This window comes from Lissotriton helveticus, chromosome 9 (genome assembly GCF_964261635.1).
Source record: "Lissotriton helveticus chromosome 9, aLisHel1.1, whole genome shotgun sequence".
Taxonomy (NCBI): Eukaryota; Metazoa; Chordata; class Amphibia; order Caudata; family Salamandridae; genus Lissotriton; species Lissotriton helveticus.
The window spans coordinates 565,453,602-565,474,150 of NC_136070.1; the positions used below are offsets into that span (position 1 = coordinate 565,453,602).

A 20,549-nucleotide genomic window follows, 5' to 3' on the forward strand; every position below is an offset into this window, starting at 1 on the left:
TTTAAGGTCCAAGAGGCAAGACCAATTGCATTGCAAATGCTTGTTTAGGTATGGCCTAGAGACATCTTTAACAGTTTTGCTAGCCTCATGATTTCCAAAGTCCGTAGCTTCCAGCCTCTGACAGGGTGCAGATGGGGTTTGTCGCTCTATCAATAACTCATGAGAAGGAAGAGTCAGTTGAGAAATCTGAAGTCCTACTGCTCAGTAGACTAATGCATCAACTGCAGCAATTTCTGTATGACCTCATGGTTAGACGTACCAATAGCGACAAGTCCATTTATCCTTTCATCTGGCAGACGTCGAAAAAAACATGAGTGCCACTGAATTAGGTTAAAAACTACTATTTCCCAGCACCAATATACCCATGTGTGGCGTGCACTTTACAAATATGTTAAAATTCAGCATTTAAAGAAAGAGGGGGCTGCAAAAACCTGCAGCATTTTACTTTCTAAATGACACTTTGTTTAGAAATGCATAGTTTGCATAATAATTATAAGTGTACATGTAAACCCTTGCCTTACATTTGCATAAGCAATCTAATTTAATAGCAGTGCTGGAAAGTGTGCTACATAGCTCTATGTTATCAAGTTCCACTTTTTCCTAAGATGTAGAATTGGAGTATACTATACAAGAAGATTTTGGGCCCAGGTTATCTCGATCTTCTGTTTAGAAATACCAGGCTGGTTAAAAATAAGAACTTTGATGATGCATGGTGCTTGGTTGTACTGGTATCTTTGTTTACAGGACAGAAGTGATTAGCCACAAGGGAATGCAGTATTCTGGGAAAGTAACAGAATGTTGTGCACTAGCCAGAATAGGGTGTAGATATGAGAAAGTTTAGATGTATTTTTTTACATTTTATTTATGCTTTCATAATTAAGATCTAATGTTGCTTAATTTATGTTGCGAACCTGGTCGAAGTGGTACCATTTTATTAGTATAATGGCCTTGATAGACCAACTTGAGCATAAATGGAACAAACACTTGTTTACCTGCATTTATCACAGTAGGCATCCACCGGGACACAGTAGTCGAAAAGGTGCTGCACGACAGCTAATATATATTAGAGTACTGGAATCCCCAGGCATTTCAGTGCAACCACTTCTGGGCACAGCACTTACCTGTATCCTGCACTGGTCATACTCTCTCTTGACTGGTGGTTCTAGGGTGGGGGAGGAAGGCGCTGGTGGCGCAGGGACAGGTTCTGCTGGCGGAGATGCCTGTGATACACCTGCACCCCCAAACTGAAAGGAAAAGAAATGATGGATCAACTAGGGCAACCTAGACTTTACTTACTGAGAGTCCCAAGGCCAAAGGAGAACACAAACAATAATATAGCAGATTGGGTTTATGTATTGCCTGAAGTGATCTTGTGTACAACACACAAGTTTGAATTCCTTTACTCCAAGATTAATATACTAATGGGCATGGAGTTAGATAACAGTACCACCCATTTTTCAAATGTTTAGTAACAATTTAGTTAGCAGAGTACTTAATATTACGTATAAACTTAAAATATATAGCATTTGCGAGGATCTGTCCAGACTTACAGGCACGACTGACCTGTAGGAACTCCCCTACAGGACAACTGTCAACAAGTAAATATTTTATGCGAGTTAGCACAAATAAGCAAGTCATTGCATCTCCATACCCGCTTGGTATTTAAAGATACGCTCCCTGACCACAAAGACTGACCTTCTTAGCCCTTTCTGCTTTGTCTCGTTCAATTTTCTCACGCACCCGCTGCCTAAGAGAGGAAGAAATGAGAGTTAATGGGTCCCGTCACATAACCTAGGCCAGGATTGAGGTTCGGTAGAGATGCCGGCACCTGCTGCTAAGACACACCAAGGCCTTCTTACTTTGCCATCTTCTCCTCCATCTTCTCACGGCGGCGATCCTCGGCTAGCTTTTTCATCTCATCCTCCTGCATCTTCTGCCGGATCATGGAGAGCTCCTGGCCCTGCTTCCGTCGTTGCTTCTCCTGCTCAATCTGTTCCCGCTTCTCCCGTTCCTCACGTTCCTTCTGCTTCTGGGCAATGAGCTCCATCATCCTATTGGTTGAAAAATATGACATTCTGTCAGGTCAGCCACATTCAATTCATGTATAAGATCAGGGACAAAATGTCTGAGGTTTAGCAATTTGTATCCTACACTCAACTGTGAAGCTGCCACTGCAGTACAATGTTGCCTTGAGTGGCATTTGTAATGGACCACAGGCACATTACAGGGTTGCACCTACGCTTCACCCACGAAAGGGACAAGAATGAAACATTTGCCTGTCTTCCTCAATTAGGGTTATGAATTGCCACAATGAATGCATAAACAAGGATTGTTTGATTTTTTTCTTCCTTTTGCGACAGACAGGAATGAAAAGTCACACACTTTTGGGTTTTATTCATGCGCATATATTGAGAAGCTAGGGCTTTGACTGAAGATTACCTCTCCACAAGAAGAAGGCTGGAGTGGAATACGGACAGACAGACTACTATTCTTCCAGACTTTCTGTAAGGCCTTTACTGGAGGGGTCCCAATGGTTACTAGCAGTATCAAGCTTAAACCTTGACATTTCCAGAACCATATGGGTTTTAACGAAGATGCAAATGGTTCAAAATATAAAACTAGTTCATATTAGAAAGGAAATGTCAGCTTCACTACCAAATGGTGCAGATTTTGATTCTCGTTTACTTGTGTTCAACTGTACTGTAGGAGCATTGTGGCTCCACTCCAGATTATAGTCAATCTGTTGTGACTTCATTCATCCACGTATTATTTAGTCAGCTGAGTCTTATGCAAGGCCTGCTGGTAGGAGAAATCCAGCTATTCGAGGAGGCAGAGAGGCTCTCCTCATGACACAGAAGCAATTCTCCAAGCAAGATTCCTGATTTAGGCCTAGTCTAGAGGGAGGGGATTATTCAGGAAAAGGTTCAATTCCTGAGATCACGTTCATGCACTACTGCTATGTACAGTCCACTGGATGTCAAAATGAGTATGAACAATTGACTCAAAGGGGTGCCACTATTTATACTAGTTTATGTGTTAAGATTGAACCCAGGTCAGCCAGAACCCTCCACAGACCTATGATTTCTTAGGAAAGAGTACATGCAGGGAGAGATGAACAGTCTTATGGCGAACACTGATGTGGTCAACTAGACCCCACTATTGACCCCGTATCTACTAAACCACATTTAATATGAATCCTCCTCCTAGGTCTTACACATGATGAAAACAATTGGCCTCAGGAATGGGTGGAACTTTAGTAGGGAGGGTGAGCAGGCATTATTCCCACAGTAGAAGTTATAATAAAAAAATAGAAAATCAAAAAAAAACAGACTACTAATTCATGGCCACCACAACACAGCCTGGGTAAGGGGCACCAACCATCTTCACTCAAAGTAAGGATACATTTTAAGTGCCCTCCCACACCCCATCATCATAGTGGTGCTCATACTGCAACCACATTCTAATTTAATTTCTAATTTAAAACATTTATAAAGCGCAGCGTGCACCGTACGCATTATATAAAGAGTGCACACATCTCCTTTGAATTTGATGAACTTGAGTTGAGTTTGCTAATGGGGTTAATCCGAAAATAATCAGATAGAAAGCAGAGCATTTCTAAGCTGTGCAGAGGACTTGTCCCAGCACAATCAACTGTTAGAAATGTTCCTTAAAGGTCTTTAAACACAAATTAGCAAGAACTGCCTATTTTTGCTATTACCTTCGAGCTTCAGAGATTTAAATGTCATTGTTTTTCTATCGACACCCATGCATTTCTTTTTGTTGGTCTCGTTCTGTTTAACATGTACACCAAAAACTTAAAGAAAACAGACCAATCACGTAAGGAACACAGGACTATAGTTACCCACACCCTACCACTAATACTAAGAAGCAATGGGCAGCGGAAAGATAGTTCTATGGACCACTACATCAATTCATTATTTGCTTTTGACTATTAAAATAGCAACTTGCAGCACGGTTTTTAGGAAGTTCTTTATCCTTTAATCACCAGATGACCACTGATGCTACACATTTGTTTTTGCAGTTTTGGTGTGGCGTGTATAGGCGGGATGTAAAGACCATGTGTGGCTGTCTTTCTGTGATGCAACAGTATTCAACTCCCTGTACCACTAACTCACTGGGGTATCCATGGTCTGAAGCAAAAAAACAAAAAAGAGAAAGTCGAACTTTCGAATTAATTAAAAAAGTTAAAAAATAAAAACTAAATGAAACCACGTATCCAAGAAGATGACTTTTAGGCAAGCGTAGAAGTCATGATTGGACGCGCCCCGCCCCCCCTAAATAAGTATGGACCTTCATGTCCCAGCACGATTAATTGAAGTCAGTCTACTGAAAAAATACTCAAATCACTATCACCAGAGAGAAAGAAAAGGTAAATCCTCATGGAAGCCGTAACAATCAACAGGTGATGTATCACAATAGTCCAAAAGCCAGAAAGCAGTTCTGTAATCCCTAAATTAACCCTGCCCAATGTGTTCTTTCACTGAACCATCGCGCAGTACAGAATACCTTCTAGTTTGTTCCTCCCGCTCTGCCTCTGTCAGTGGCCTTTTTCCATCTGCTGACTCGTCTGTTGATCCCCCTGCTTCCGTTTCTAGAGAGGAGAAGCAGGGACGGGACATGAATCGCAAAATATGAACTTTGAGCACCACTGCCTCCTTCCCTTCAGAAGGAATGAGAAGGTAAGCCATTTATAGGAGATTTTAATTATTTCAAATAACATTTACAATGTCACATTTAAAACAGAACAGGCTACACTACACATTAGAAAGATTTCGGCAATCAATTAAAACAATATTGACAAGAAGAAAAAAACATAACATACCTACATTAACAACCGCATCAATACTGTTTCGGTCACGCAGATATTGCGTCAGACTTTTTTGTTGTTGTAAATAAATCAGTTATATCCATAAATGCAACCGGTCAGGGAAAAACTTAAAGGATGACAAAGCCAAAAACTGTGCACTCCTTTCTCTTACACCTGCACAGTAAAAGTGACCATGGTTCTAACTTAAACAAGCACCGGCAAAGCAAATAGGTTTCGCCGATGGACCTATTGGCTTTACCGATGCCTTTTGGCCAGGCTCTACAGCTTTCAGCTTTTTCTTGACGATATGCATGATCATAAAAAATACATTAAAAAGTGCAGTGAGGTGGCCAAAACTGGCAGTCCAGTCCAGTGTTTAATCTGTCAAATAATGAGGGCTAGTGCCCAAAGCACTGCTCACAAGTCCATGGTCGGTGCTTTTGTTGCTCCCGGGAAATGTATGATGAGGAAAAATAAGTGTTGGACCCCATAAACGAGTGCTGGTGGCCCCCATCGGCAACCACCGACTCAAATTAAGCACTGGTCCAGTCTATTACTAGTGCAAGTGTTAGAACGCATGCATGTGCCAGTGGAAAGACTTGAGTGCCATTTTTTCAATTTTCTTTACTTAGCAATCCAAGATAAGGGGCTGCCACTTGGATCAGCAAATGAAAACAAAAAAATTGAAAGGGCACATTCTTTCTTAAAGGACTGCAGGTGGTGGAGAGTGACAGAGGATGGATGGTACTGGGGTAGCAGGTGGATGCGCAGGGGAAGCATTGCATAAGGAAGAAATCGGTATCGACAGGGACACTGTCCTTTTAATGGATACCAACATTTCCTAAAAGAAATTCTTTACTTGTGATGGGGCACTACCAGCATTCATACTTTATTTATGGTTTGTAAAAACATACACAAACAAAAATTAAGAAATTCTGACATTTACCTTCCACAACACATCAATTTTAGAGCCTAAAACATAAAAACTTCCACAGTATTACAAATTACACTTAATTTGTTGTCACAGCAGGGCTTGTGTATTGCTGTGCTTTTAACAGGGCGAGGCCATCAGCAGCCCTGCTGCACTGTTATAGGTACTTTGGAGGGGGAAGCCTACAATTTTGCATTTGTGCACAAACAAGCATGAGCTAATGCACAGCAAGTAGCCCAAGCACTGCAAGAACGCATTTAACAAGCATTTGCAATGCAATAGGTCTCGCATTTGTTAAAGTTAGAGCTGTTGGCATTGAAAATAGCATTGTTTTTTACGTTTGTTTTTTTATTTGCAGTGGAGTTATTATCTTTGCATAGCACTACTGCCAATGGTATAAAAAAGCATAAGTAAAAAACATTGTGATTTTCAATAGCAACAGCTCTAACTTCAACAAATGCGAGACTGATTGGACTGGCAATGCAATTGGTCTTGCATTTGTTGAAGTCATTGGCATTATAAATGGCAATGTTTTGGAGTGACCTCTTGGAATCACTCCCGGCTTTTGTGAAAATTCGTGCATGTTCTGCACTGTTTCCAATGAGCCCTCATGCATGTACGGTGTTTCCCTTGCGGGAGCGAGCAGCGGCGACATCGGTTTGCAATTATCGTGTGCCATCTGTTTGCAATCATCGTGCCCGCCGCTGCTCGCTCCAGTAAGGTAAACGCTGGGAATTGTACTTTCGCGGCCGCGATTGTCTTTCCGCGCTTTTTTTTCTTGTTGTTAGGTTTCTCATTAAAGTCCGTAATTCGTAGGTACTGCCTAATTCCCACATGTCTTTAGCTGGTGTCTTGGCTCTGGGGTGGAATCAAAGATGCACAGATGGTTTCGCCGTGGGTGTGAACCACTTAATAGGCAAACTAATTCAGGAGAGACAAAATGTGTCTCCCTCCCACGAGATATCTGGCTGCAGTTTCTTCCTTCTGCACAGGCATGTGACTCTTTCCGAAGGAAATGTGAGCCAATGATACAAAACAAGCATTTACAATGCAACGGTTTCGCCTTTGCAAAAGTTAGAGCTATTGGCATTGCAAATGAATTTTTTTTAATTTATGTGTTGGTTTTGAAAACAGATAAATAAATGGCATTGTCATTTACATTGCCAATAGCTTAATCTCTCGCAAATGTGAGACCTATTGTACCCTACTGGACGAGATCAGCAGACAGCAATTACTTGCAGACGAGTTCTATAACACAACAGTGACACTGCTAAATCCAGCGCTTCACAATAGAAACAGAAATGATACACGAGAAGATTACGAGTGAACAAATTACAAAAGCAGACGTTAAGTTACATGAGGCAAAAGTGACAATTGTGAGCAAACAAAATACACGAGGTAGCAAAAGGTACATTACAGGAGGAATATACGAACTCGAAAGTTTCAAACCGGCATCCCGGAGCGGCCACGTCCGCTGGTTGAAGACGGCGGAAGGGAGACACAAGAGAGGGGCCATGCCTTAACGGTACAACTGTGAGAGCAGAGGAAGTAGCAAACACATGAGTCGGAGTCTCAGCGACTAAGCGAGCCAAGCCAGCGCGTAACAGATGAAGCGGAGAGAGAGCACAGCCGGGCATGGCCAGCACCAGGTTTTTATCATCCCCGTCCTGTAGCCTCATGGAGCGACATCCTCCCTGACGGCACTCCCTTCGGCAGGAGAAGTTGGTCGCACTCCGTGCAGCGCCACTTGTTCCCTCTGTAGTACAACCAGCCCATCAGTAGCTTACTCTGAAGTCGAGGATCTTCAAAGACTGTTGTCAGACATAAAAAAAAACCTCCAGAGGTGGGGATGGAGGTTGACTAACTCAAGGAATAAAAAAAGGCGCCTATAAACAGTAGCTGGAATTTTTTTTTTTTTAAATGAGACTGGGGAAAGAAAAAGAAGTCAAACAGCTCTAGATCAGAGAAGAAGTGGTAATTTATTTTCTGGCTACACACAGGGCACCTTTGAGGTAGTGTGGTCTCTTTGTCCTAGATCTTCCTCCTACCCTTCCGCGCTCTCTCTTTGTACCAAGAAAAAAAAAGTTTGAGCTATTGGCATTGTAAATGACAACATTTTTATTTTTGTGTTGGTTTTGAAAATAGATAAATAAATGGCATTGTCATTTACAATGCCAATAGCTTAATCTCTCGCAAATGCCACACACAAACACACAGACCCACACCCACACACAGCCACACACACACAGCGCCACACACACAGCGCCACACACACAGCGCCACACACACAGCGCCACACACACAGCGCCACACACACACAGCCACACACACACAGCCACACACACACAGCCACACACCCCCCCACACACAGGAGGGGGCTGGACAGGAGGTGGTGAGGGAGCGGACTGTGGGGGTGGACAGGGTGAGGAAGAGGGCTGCGGGGCGGCAGTGAGGAGGGGGATATCTGCAGGGGCTGGACGTTGAGCGAGGGTTGGTGGAGAGGGAAAGAGCCATCAGGCGTGGACAGTGAATTGAGGGCGGTATGCAGAGACCGGACGGTGGGGGTGTGTGTGCAGGGAGCATGGACAGTAAATGAGGGCCGACCCCAGGGACGGGGAGTGCAGCCGGTATGTGAGGGGAGGGAGGAAGAGGGCTGGAGGGTGAGTGAGCGAGAGGACTCTGGGAGATGGACATGGTGAGGGAGAGGGCTGGACCCACACATAACCAGAGGTGGCCCTTCACATCCACAGCCTCATTTCCCAAGAAGAGCAGACTCACCTCCCCATCACACACACACACACATAACAAGAGGAGCCACTTCACGTCACGTCCACACCAACACGTCGCCAGGTGAACTGTCTGACGTGACAATGCCCATGTGGCAGTAGAGAAGCCCAATCGCCTCCACACCAGCATGCCACTAAAAGAACCTCATCCTCCACACACCCACACGTCCCCAGAGGAGCCGAATCACATCCCCATCACAACCACACGTCACGAGAGGAGTCACCTCCCCTTGAGAACGTACCTCACCACAACATTCGCGCCTCACTAGAGGTGCTACCTCACCTCCACGTCACCGGAGGACTAACGTCACCTCACCTCCACAGGTCCCCAGAGGGGCCACCTCACCAACACACACCTACACGTCCCAGAGGAAGGGCGCGCTCGCGCCTCCATGGCCTGGTCTTTATCGTCCGCGGTGCACCGACCAAGAAACGCCGCGCGCCGCAGTAGTATTTTCATTAGAGTACAGCCAGCCCGTGTCAGCACTTGTGGAGCGGCCAAAAGTTTTAGTCACGCTGCTATTTGCTTCAGATCTATTAACAAAACATATGTTCCATTGTTACATCTGCTGCCCGCCCCCCAGCGGGCCCCGCAGAAACTCCCGAGGAGGGAGACGTGTTAACTGCTGAGGGAGAGGCCCAGGCGCCTCGCTATGCGGACTCCTGCGTCACGCGTGAGCTGCGAGGTCACTGCTGGTAGCATGCAGTGCACGGGGAGTCACGTATGGTGAGCGGAGGTAGCACAGGTCGCTTCGAGTCACATATTAAAGAAGGAACTTATTACTTATCTGCCGATTGGTATTTAAAGAGAAGGCATCGGACTGGGAGGGGGGGTGGAAGGGACGGGGAGAAATGCCGCGGCTGCATGTCCTCGGCTCTGGCAGGGAGAGGCTGCAGGAGGTTCCTGACGAGAAAGGAGCATTACGTGAACCCACCCGCCCGCCCTAGCTCCTAGAAAAAAATGGCGGCCGCAAACATCCTGGGGAAAAACAAATAAGACAACACCCACCGCTGCATGACGGCAACAAAGGGGCGGGATGAGAAAAAATCTCCAGAACGCCCACGAATCTGGTCCGACAATTACGGACAGATCTCTCTTCCAATGGCTAGCCTCCATTTATGGAGCTAGCCAATGGAAGAGAGAGGCGGGACAAAGCCCCGAACTGGTAAACATAAGATTTCGCCTGCGCGAACACTGCTGCGCAGTGCTACGCCAGGCGAAACCTAAAAAGTAGCCGAATTCCGAAGCAGAAAAACAAACCCGGTTCTGTGCTGGAAACTTCAAAACTCCAACTTCCCACGGCGCCAGATTTAGGACAGGACAAAGATCGCAGCAGAGGCAGCAGCCAGCTTACACTGGACCCGTACCCCCACAGAGCCCTCTCTCTCTCTCCAGAGAGGGCGGTGAGTTAAGTTTATCCTGGGCTTTACCCACCTCCAGTCCCCGCACACTCCTTCCTCTGCATGAAAGAAACCACCGCCACTGCATACCGTCTTCCACGTTAGGAAAGCAGGAGCATTCCTGACTCAAGTGCCCAAACCCCTTCCTCACTGACTGACTGACCTGAAAAAGCGCATCTTTTAACTCCAACCAAAACTGACACAAACATGCATGCGGTGCTGCAAATGGAAAAACACCGTGGAATCCCATTAACTGGGTGTCAAGGGGTGGGAGCAGAAGGGGTGGAGTTATGAGGGGAGGAGTCAAAGGGGGCGAAGTCTGACAGTAAATCTACAAATTTGTTTAAAGCTGCTCCAAAGACATTGAGAACATGTAATATGCTCTGTTCTGTTCTACTAATTGGTTACGAAGCAGGCTGAATTTTATATTTCACAGGTTAGAGCGGATGCTGTATAGATCTGTGTGTACCTAGCCGGTGCAGGATAGAGACTTTTTAAGACATGGGCAAAGTGAGCAATAGCCTGGAGCCCCCACCTTCCACAAGACCCCTAGGAAAAGTACCCTTCTCACTAGAGCATCTCTATTTGTATATCTCAAACTCTCTCCTTCTCTCTGCTTACCTCTACCTGGGACTCTCTTTGCTCAGTGTCAACGTAAGGTTTTTTTTACCCCCCCCCCCCCCCCAACTGCCTCACCCCACCCCGAAAGACGTATTTCAACTGTTTTCACGTGACCTTGTTTTACAGTGTACGCGCCATTCTATGCGCACTGCAGGGTTTGTGGTTGTCTTGATTTCGCTGGCGTCTAAATTAGAGTGAGGTAGCCACGGACTGTTTGTAATACTAGATCCGGGCGGTGACAGCAGGAACAGGTTCGTGACACTTAGGGTCACCGCTAACGCCCTGGTGGGGATAGAGTGAGTAATGGTAGGACTTTGGTCACGGATGTCCGTTTCAACGTTCGGCAGGTTATTTCATTACGGTCTGCTTGGCTGGTACTCGACTTGTCTCAGTCAGAAGCCACTGCCCGTTGGTGACTGGCGTACGAGGCCAGACAATGCTATTTACTTCAGAGCACGGAGGACTGCCCCACAGCTATGTAAAATGTCATGCTCAAGTGCTGGGCCCACCAACCCAAAAAACAACCTTGCTTCGGCACCCTGATATCACTGCTATCGGAGGTGAGGCTCACTGCGAAGCAAGCTTTTACCCTGTCTGCAATTCTTCACAATCCCATACAGGACTTCACAGCCAGCGCTCCGGCACTACTCACTACTAACCCTCCCAGAGCCAGTGCTTCTGCACTACTCACTACTAACCATACTACAGTTAGCAATTCTGTACTACAAACTACCATCCACCTCGCACCACCCTGCATTGTCCCTTACTCTCCATTTGGCCTCTACAACTTCCTGACTTTCTGATCTGCACCAGCTTTCCCTTCGCTTTTCTTCCTGGATCACTGCCCCCTCCTGCCTGTCCAATCCCCACAAACCGCATTGCTTCGTGTCCTCCTATCTATCACCTCTACGGTGCTGTCCTTGAACCACCCTCACTGTCTATACGGCCCTCCCTTTCCATATCACCCTGCTTCTGTGTCCCTCTGCATCTATCATCTCTCCGTGCTGTTCACCTTCCTGGCTACACCACTACCCCTCCGGCTTCACTCCCTGTACATGGCCAGCTTCCTGTAGCACCCTCCTGATGGTCGATACCACCTCTGTACCCATTTAGCCGGGTCTGGTGGTTCAGTGGACTAATGCCTCCACTGCAGGGGCCTGTGTTCGACCTAATGGTCACAGGTTCAAATCCCGGCGGGTTCACTCAGCCTTTCATCCATCTGAGGTCGATAAAATGAGTACCACTGAGTTGGGTAACAAGAAACATCTGGTATTCAGCGCCAAGATACCTCCGGGTGAATGTGCGCTTTACAAATACACGTTATGTTTTGTTATTTACTCTGCTCACACTGCCACCCTCACTCCAGTACCACCACCCTCCTTCCAGTCTGTGCCATTTATATTCTCTTTACCACCCTCCTCTCAGTAACTCCACCCCATAGTGCTTGTTCCAGACTTCATTCCCTTTATATACCCCTGTATCTTACTTGTGCCTCCCTTCATTCCCACTATATGCTCGTCTCTTGTGCCACCCTTTATTCCCACTATATGTCCTTCTCTTGTGCCACCTTTCATTCCCATTATATGCCCGTCTTTTACTTGTGCCGCCCTTCATTCCCACTATATACCCATGTATCTTACTTGTGCCACCCTTCATTTCCACTATGTACTCATGTATCTTACTTGTGCCGCCCTTCATTCCCACTATATACCCTGTATCTTGCTTGTGCTGCCCTAGGTTACAGCAGGTGATGTGGCACTAGTGGCAGAGCTTTCGACTTTGGAACTGGAGGAATGAGGTTTGAGTCTTCGATAGGCAAAATAGCCAGTGATTCTGGTCAATTCACTTAATCTCCTGTACCCTTAAAAAAAAAAAGCATTGGCATAGCCAACAGGTCTCGCTTTTGGGACCTTATAAGTATTTAGTTATGCAGCACAATATCCTTGGTGTAACAACATTAACTGTTGCATGGCTAAACACTTATAAGGTCCCAAAGCCGAGACCTATTGGCTATGCCAATGCTTGTTTACCTAGCCATGTTGCAGAGTGCAGTACCATATGTGGCCAAGAGGCCCCCTGGGACCCATTTTGGCCACATATAGTACTGCACCCTGTGTAGTTGGAGGCATTATAAATGGTAATGCTTTTTACCTAGCCAGGGTGCAGTACCATACCTGGCCAAAAGAGGTTCCATGGGACCGGTTTTGGGCTCATAGGGTACTGTACCCTGCAAAGTTGGAGTTATTGGCATTATAAATGCCAATGTTTTTTACCTAGGTATGTTGCAGGGTGCAGTACCCTATGTGGCCAAAAGAGGTACTATAGGACATATAGTACTGCACCCTGCAGAAGATATGATAAATCCACCCTACCCATAATCGACTGCATGCAAGACAGGACCAGGAGTAGATTCAAATAGCTATGTCCATATTTACAATTAGTAGCTTTGAAATGCGAAAAAATAATTAATATAATAATTCCGGATTAGGTTGTACTCTTTGGATCTGATGAAAGGAAATTTATCATATAAATGTGAGATGTGTTAGTGAGTAAAGTAACCACTGTCAGCTTTGCTTAGGACCAAGAGTGTGTCCTTTCGGAAGCACTTTAAAAAAAATAGTGCTCGGAGGCTGTAATTAAAACCTATGGAGTAACAACACATGTAACAGGCAGTGTCCTCATGGGAGGTTACAAGAAGAGACAAGGCGGTACCAAGGAGGGACTATTAAGCCTATTGACCAATGATAAGCCACCATTTACACAGGACTGGGACAGGAGCCAATTAAAAAGATGGGCGGAAAGTGGGCAGAGCCTTATGCCCATATACAGTATGTCTTGAAGCGCAAGCGCTGGCTAACTGAGACCTAAGAAACGCAGCCAGGGACAGCCACAGAGTGCTGCACCCCGGCGGCAAGAGGCAAGTGGGCAACCAATGTGACACGACCCGCACTTGCGGACACAAGCAGCCCAGGCAGATTACAGCCTGAAGAGCAGCAGAAGACAGCCTTCAAGGGTGACGCCGCTAACATTTGTAGAACAAGCAGCCAAGGCTGATGACAGCTTGTAAAGCAGCTTCGGACAGCCCGCTAGGGTGACACAACCTTGCTTTACGGCAAGCAGGACAAGAACAGTCAGACAGCCCGTAAGGGTGGCGCGCCCCGGCTGTAAGAGGAACAGGCAATGGTCAGACAGGAACAGCCCACGAGGGTGATGTGACGTGGCTAAACATGAAAGCAAAGAAGACAAGGTCAGCAGAGCAGCAACATGGAGGGCCAAGCAGCAGCAACCAGCAAAGGGAGCAGCAACATGGAGGGCCAAGGCAGCAGCAAAAGGCAATGCGAACTGGGCAAGATTATACAGGCAGCAAAAGAGCCGGAGGCAAACAATTTTTTTTTTTGGTGTAGATTTTTGTAGTGCGAACTAGATCCGAAGGTATCAGAGAGCTTTACATAAGAACCAGTTACATTACAGACAGACATTTATTTTTGTTAGGCATGGGGATATTAAGTGATTTGCCCAGAATCACAAAAAGTTGAGCATCCCTGCCGAGACTCTAACCCGGTTCCCCAGCTCCGAGGTTGAAAGCCCTAGCCGTTAGTCCACATTCTCGACCCATGGCATGGAGTGGCTCCGCAGACAGATCAAAGCTGAAGAAGCAGGAGGACGACCAGCGCACAATGCACCCAGCGACAACAGGGGCACAGACATGCTCAGGGAGAAAGCAAGATTCATAATAGACAGGGACATAATGCATAAAGGGATTTATGATATTAAAGATTTATTATGAGTCATAAAAATGTGAAAGTGATTTATGATTCACCTGCCACAAATGATTATGAATAAAGTACAGGGAAGGGGCACGAGCTCTGAATCAATGTTTAATAAACTGCTGCCAATACTTCAAAAACTACCAAATATTGATGCGTTTATTATGGGGAGTAGACCGCGTGTAGGGGTTTAGGGGCAGAATCCAGAAGTTACTGGTTAACAGGATTCTGCACTGGATAGAAGCATTCATAAAGCAGCTAGGTATGATACAGCCATTCGTCAGGATACAGATGGATAAAGCACCAGAGAATCACGCTCGGATTGGTGTTGTCCTGGGATCAGCCTTCTCTGATCTTGTAGTTCCTGATTGGTGGATTTCAAGGCGCAAAGGAGGCAGAGAAAGAGCAGGCAGGCAATCACTGTGGCACCTTTCTTCTGCATGTTTGGGTGCGAGCTGTTCAGAGCCGTGCTTTGATATCTCTAAGGATAATTGCAGGACAGGGCGAGCACAACACAGAGGTTCACTAATGCTTGAGGAGAAGCTGGGAGAGGCCAGCTGGGATGTGAAATTTAGCCAGGGGGAGTGTCTGGCTTGAAGGGAGCCAGAGAGCAACAAAGAGTTTCAATCACAAACTGACAGACCAGTCTCATCTGTAGCAAGCAAACATCTCCCATAAAAAACACAGCTAACAATACAATTGGAAATAAAATAAACGCCGTAGTGCACGCAACAAAAGTCCATGAAACAGGCAGAGATCATAAAAAGTAAAAGAAGCACAGATAGCAAAAAGTAGCATTAAAGTATATATACAGTGAGGCGACGAAGCACAGCTACGAAAAAACATGCGGTAGCAGAAATTGCTTGTTTACAAAGAAAAATTTAGCCCCAGAAATGAAAGCAGCGGATGAACACTCCAAAAGGAAGAGGTACTTGGTCCATGCTCCAGAGAAAACACAAACACACGAAGGGATACCAGAAACCAACAGGAAATGGCATGCTGTAACCAATGGAAAGAAAGGAAAATAGACTGACAAGAAAGCAAACAAATAGTAAGCAATGTGGGGGTTCGGAAGCCCCTTTAAAGATTTGTTTACATTATTATTTATAAGAGATTTCGAAAGCCCCACACAAGTACTGTGCAAGCGAAACCTATAAACCATAGGCTACAACAAGTGTCTCCAAAAAGTAGCTTAGGAGCTGCTGGTAGTTCACCAGCACCCTTGGAGTAGTTTTCAGAGGTGAAGACAAGTAGAGCCTCAAAATCACACTCAACCATACAGTTTATCAATCTCTCGGGCCTGCCACATGAACACCTGTCTCCAAAAGCCCACCAATCAACAAACTGTCTTAAAATACAATTTACCCATGACATGTAGAAGCTAACTCCGCTCTCTAAACTATGTAATTGTCCAGTGATGGAAATGCCCAAATGTCAAATATTTGAGGAACCAAGGCGACCTCAGTTATATCAACGCCTTTTGCCCACTGGAGAGCTCCATTGTGGATTTCTCCCTTCTCTGAGAAAGTTGCCAGAGCCCACACCACCTAGCTCAGCCACAAGGAGAAACTGTCCCTGTTGTAGGACTGCAGTAGCCTAAGCAGTAACCAGTGCTGGCCCACCGAAGTGTGGGACTGCGGGACACAAGAGTGAAAATGTATTAGTTGGTTGCATGATGGTGGGGGAATTGCTATCATTTTCAGGAGAGAATTCTCCTGTAAATGGGATGATCTCGACCTCCCGAATTGTGAGGCGGGTTTGTTCAAGCTCTTACTCTCCCCTCAATTTACCCTAACGGGGACGCTGATCTATCGTCCACCAGGTTCCGCCAGTAACTGGGCTTCCTCTTTCCCAGAATTCATCTCCCCATTTCTGGCGCAATCAACCAACTTTATTATTATTGGCGACTTAAATATTCATTTCAATTCTGAATCGTGTGCCATCGCTGCACGCCTCTTACAGGATCTGGCAGCTTTAGACCTCCATTTGCACAACTTTGATCCCACTCACATAGCGGGCAATCTTTTAGATCCCATTATTTCGAATCTTGTTGGCATCGCCTATCAATCCTCGACACCAGTCACTTGGTCAGATCACTTCGTTGTTGATTTCTCAATTACAATTGAGATGGTAAAACCCTCGATTCATGCTCTCCCTCATAAAGCTAGTAGGAACTGGAAGCATTTAGATATTGACAATCTTAACTTCACTCTTATTAAGGATAAACCTGCGCTTTCCAGTATAGCAACAAAGGACTTACCCATTATCAGACGATGGTTGACAACGGCCTTAGACACCTGTCTTCCAGCGCAAAAAAATAAACCTCAAATTCTTCATCCGCCAGCACCTTGGTTTACGGACGCGCTTCGTCAAGAAAAAGCATATTGTAAAAAACTGGAGCGCATTTGGCGTTCCAAGTACAACGCTGACCATAAAATAAAATACAAGGCAGCCCTTAAAGCCTATCATTTGTCTTGTGACGCCGCCAGAGCCAATTTTGCCAGTACTTCTATTCTAACGGCACAAAACAGACCTAAGGCGCTCTTTAAAATTGTTAAAGAGCTCTCTGGTGCGTCCACGGCACCTAAAGACCCTTGTCTAGATACTGATCAATGTGAGGTTTTGGCCAATTTTTTCGTTGAAAAAATTGATAAAATCTATGCTACTTTTAATTCTAATTCTGCGGTGTCTACTCACTCCGCTCCAACTGCATGCATCCCCACCCTTGATACTAACCTTGGTTCGTCTTCCGCTTGTCCTCCTCTGCTCGTCTGGGACCCCATTTCTCCTACACTCTTAAAAAAATATCTTCAAGATATTAAATCTGGCTCCCCCCTCGATCCAATGCCCCCACAAGTCTTGAGATCCTTAGATCCAGCTTTGCTGCAAATGATTTTAAAAATTCTGAATGCGTCGTTATCTGAAGCTATTGTCCCCAATGAATGGAAGCATGCTATGGTGGTTCCACTATTAAAAAAGGCCAATGCTGATCCTAATATTCCATCGAACTTCCGCCCCATCTCTTTGCTTTCATGCTTTTCCAAAATTTTGGAGAAACACGTTAATTCATTACTTTCTTCTTATGTTGAAACTTCTAATTTTCTTCACGACTCTCAATCCGGGTTTAGGGCTGGTTTTTCAACTGAAACCACGCTCCTTGGAGTATCGGAATCCATTAGACAAAAGGTGGACAATGGGGAGTCAGTGGCACTCATATTACTTGATTTGAGTGCCGCATTTGACACCGTCTCCCACTCCATCTTGTTGTCCACCTTGAAATCTATGGGTGTCGGTGGCTCGGCCCTGGCCTGGATTGCTAATTTTCTCCTTGATCGCACTTTTCAAGTGTTTTCTCCCACTTCTGCTTCATCCATCCTTCCTTCTAAACACGGTGTTCCACAAGGGTCCATTCTCAGTCCCCTTTTTTTTTATTTATACGTGAGACCCCTGGCCTTTTTGGCAGAGCAGGCAGGTCTCACGATTTACTCCTACGCTGATGACACGCAAGTCATCTATTCACTCTCCGCCAACAAAAATTCTTCTTCCTCGTCTCTTCAAAATGGACTCCGACAAATATCTGCATGGATGCATGATCATAAATTAAAATTAAACGGGGACAAGACGGAATTGCTTCTGTTTGGTCAAGATATTTCGTTATGGGGCCCACAGCACTGGCCTCCAGAGATGGGTCCTCTTCCTACTCCAACTACGAATGCTCGTAATCTTGGAGTCCTCCTTGACAACCAATTGTCCTTTAAGCAGCATGTAGTGAAAGTATCCGCCACCTGTACCAACATCATTAGGTGGCTGAGGAAAATCAGGTGGATGCTGCCTGCTGACACCCTGAGGACGGTAGTCCAGGCGCTTGTCATCTCACGCCTGGACTACGGGAACATCTTACTCTTGGGTGCCAGTAAGGAGGTAACTAGGAAATACCAGGTGGTACAAAATATGGCGGTTCGCCTTATTTGTAACCTTCCTGTTAGAACTTCGACCTCGTCTCACATGCGCAACCTGCATTGGCTGCGTATTGAGAACAGGACTAAATTTAAGGCGTTGTGTCTCATGCACAAAATCTTGACTGGAACAGCCCCCAACTATCTATCTGTTTTAGTGCAGCGTTATGTTCCATCTCGCGCACTCAGGTCCTCTACCCAAAATAAAGTGAAAGTACCGCGAATCAGGAGAGCCAAAATGGGTGGTCGGTCTTTTTCTTTGCTAGCCCCCTCTCTTTGGAACTCCTTACCTTTATTTCTTCGATCGGAAAGGTGTTTTCTGACCTTCCGTAAGGGTATCAAGACCTGGCTATTTGATATGTAAGCTTCTGCTTTTCTGTCTCCTTACCTTGTGTCTACTTTAGCGCCGGGAAACCTCCGGGTAGCTGCGCGCTTAATCAAGTGTAATTATAAATAAAATAAATAAATGATCAGCCCAAGGTATGGTCCAGAGCCGAGACTATTAAGAGCCTCAAGAGCAGTTGTATGCATGCAAGAGTGTGAAAAAAGATTGTCCCCCCACATAAAGCGTCACTCCCTGAAAGCTATGTTTGGTGTTAAGAATATGCTAGCCACTTCACAAGGGGTTCACCTCTGGCATAATTGTGTCTGTTGATGATACAGTAACAATGGCATAATAATTGTCATGCCTAAAGTATCTGGGGCATTCTTGGTGTAGTTGTAGCACAATGCCAGCCATCATTGACATATTAAGAACATTACTATTCTAAGTTTACTCATCCCTGGCCTAATGGGCGCCCCTCACATAAAAAAGGCTACTGCTTATAAATGGTGGGCATCTGGTCATTAGGGTGTCCAGCCTCACCATAGTGGTGGCCCTACTATAATGATGGGCATTATTGGCATATCAAAAGCTTACTATAGCATAACCGCCCACTGTACCGTGCTATATTGGCCATTAGAGGACAAAACATCCTAATAAAAAAACCACAAAAAAAAGGCTTCTCAGAGCCAGAGGGGACTCAAAACTCACCTGCTGCTCAAAAGCCTTTGTATCACAGTTGTTGCTGTGACTGCTCAATAGATTATAGCTGCGCCGTTAGCTGTTAAACAGGCACAGAAATGAAAAGAGGCTGAAGTCGGCCACAAGTTCTCCCTGGGCTCGGCTAAACTGTTTTTCATTGTTCATCCAAGCCAAAGCGACCCAGAAGCTAAGCAGCATTCCTTCTCTGAGGCTATAGTGACACGGTGAGTTATGGGAGGATTGGGTGTATGGGAGGGGGAGACTCACTACTGCTGCACAGGCTCTGCCTTTCGCTTTCCACTGCCCAATCCAAATATATTTGAGAGGCAGGGGAAAGAGAGAGGCTGTGCATTAAGATAGTGTGATGTTGAGAGCAGCATGCCTATATCAGTGTTTATAGGCACTGCTGCTCTATTGTGTTCAATGGACACTCAACATTCATATGTTCTAACAGGTATTATGGTGAGTATCCATGGCCTATGGTTGTAAGACCTGGTCATTTGAAGTAGAATCCGTTTATGTGAGGCATTTGTATATCGAAGTACTAGAAGAAAATGACAATCTGATACTTGGGGACTGTATTTCCCAAAAATGAAAACTGATATATTTAAGGCAAATATTATATTTTTTCTGAAGAGGGATTTATTCTGGAAATTTCAGTGTGTTTGCCCAAAATGAAAACTGGAATTTGTTAGAAAAATATGAGCATTTTCACACACTGATTTGCTGATGAAGTAAAAAAAGGCTACAATTACATACACATTTGAAGGTTAACCCTTGGACAATAATTCAAGTCGAGTGCTGTGGTTATGTCCTTTGCGTCAGAGAGCATGTGATGCTTTGGCTGTTACTTCATTAGTTAGGTGAACGCATTTAATCATCAGATTTTTCCTGGCATTTCTACTGGTAATCTCACTTGAAATGTTTGAGCAGTCCCTACTTATAATCCCACTTTGGGGGCGACAGTGTAATGATAACATAGGAGGCCACTATTATACGGAGATAACATTTGCTAGTAGCTCGGGAGGACGTTCCTTAAGCACAATTAGCTCTAACTAGAGCGAATGTTGGAGACACCTGGTCTACAAGATCCTAGCTCAATAGGAGAACTTTGCTGATCGCGTTTAAATTTTACTGGTTGCAGAATAAAGATGAAAATTGAATGATCTTATGTTTAATGTTTCAATTCACTGCAGAACGATGAGGGAAACAATACATTGTGCCAGGAATATGAG

The 20,549-nt window shown here is 45.2% G+C and overlaps 1 protein-coding gene across 1 annotated transcript in view; it reads right to left on the minus strand.

The window, feature by feature from the left end:
- Positions 1-20,549, minus strand: part of UBXN1 (UBX domain protein 1) — an 88,421-nt gene that overhangs the window by 47,550 nt on the left and 20,322 nt on the right. Inside the window, exons 5-8 of the mRNA XM_078660483.1 lie at positions 4,528-4,612; positions 1,860-2,051; positions 1,696-1,747; positions 1,122-1,244 (exon numbers count right to left, since the gene is read on the minus strand). Coding sequence (XP_078516609.1) covers positions 1,122-1,244; positions 1,696-1,747; positions 1,860-2,051; positions 4,528-4,612 — 452 coding nt within the window. The remainder of the gene's footprint in view (positions 1-1,121; positions 1,245-1,695; positions 1,748-1,859; positions 2,052-4,527; positions 4,613-20,549) is intronic.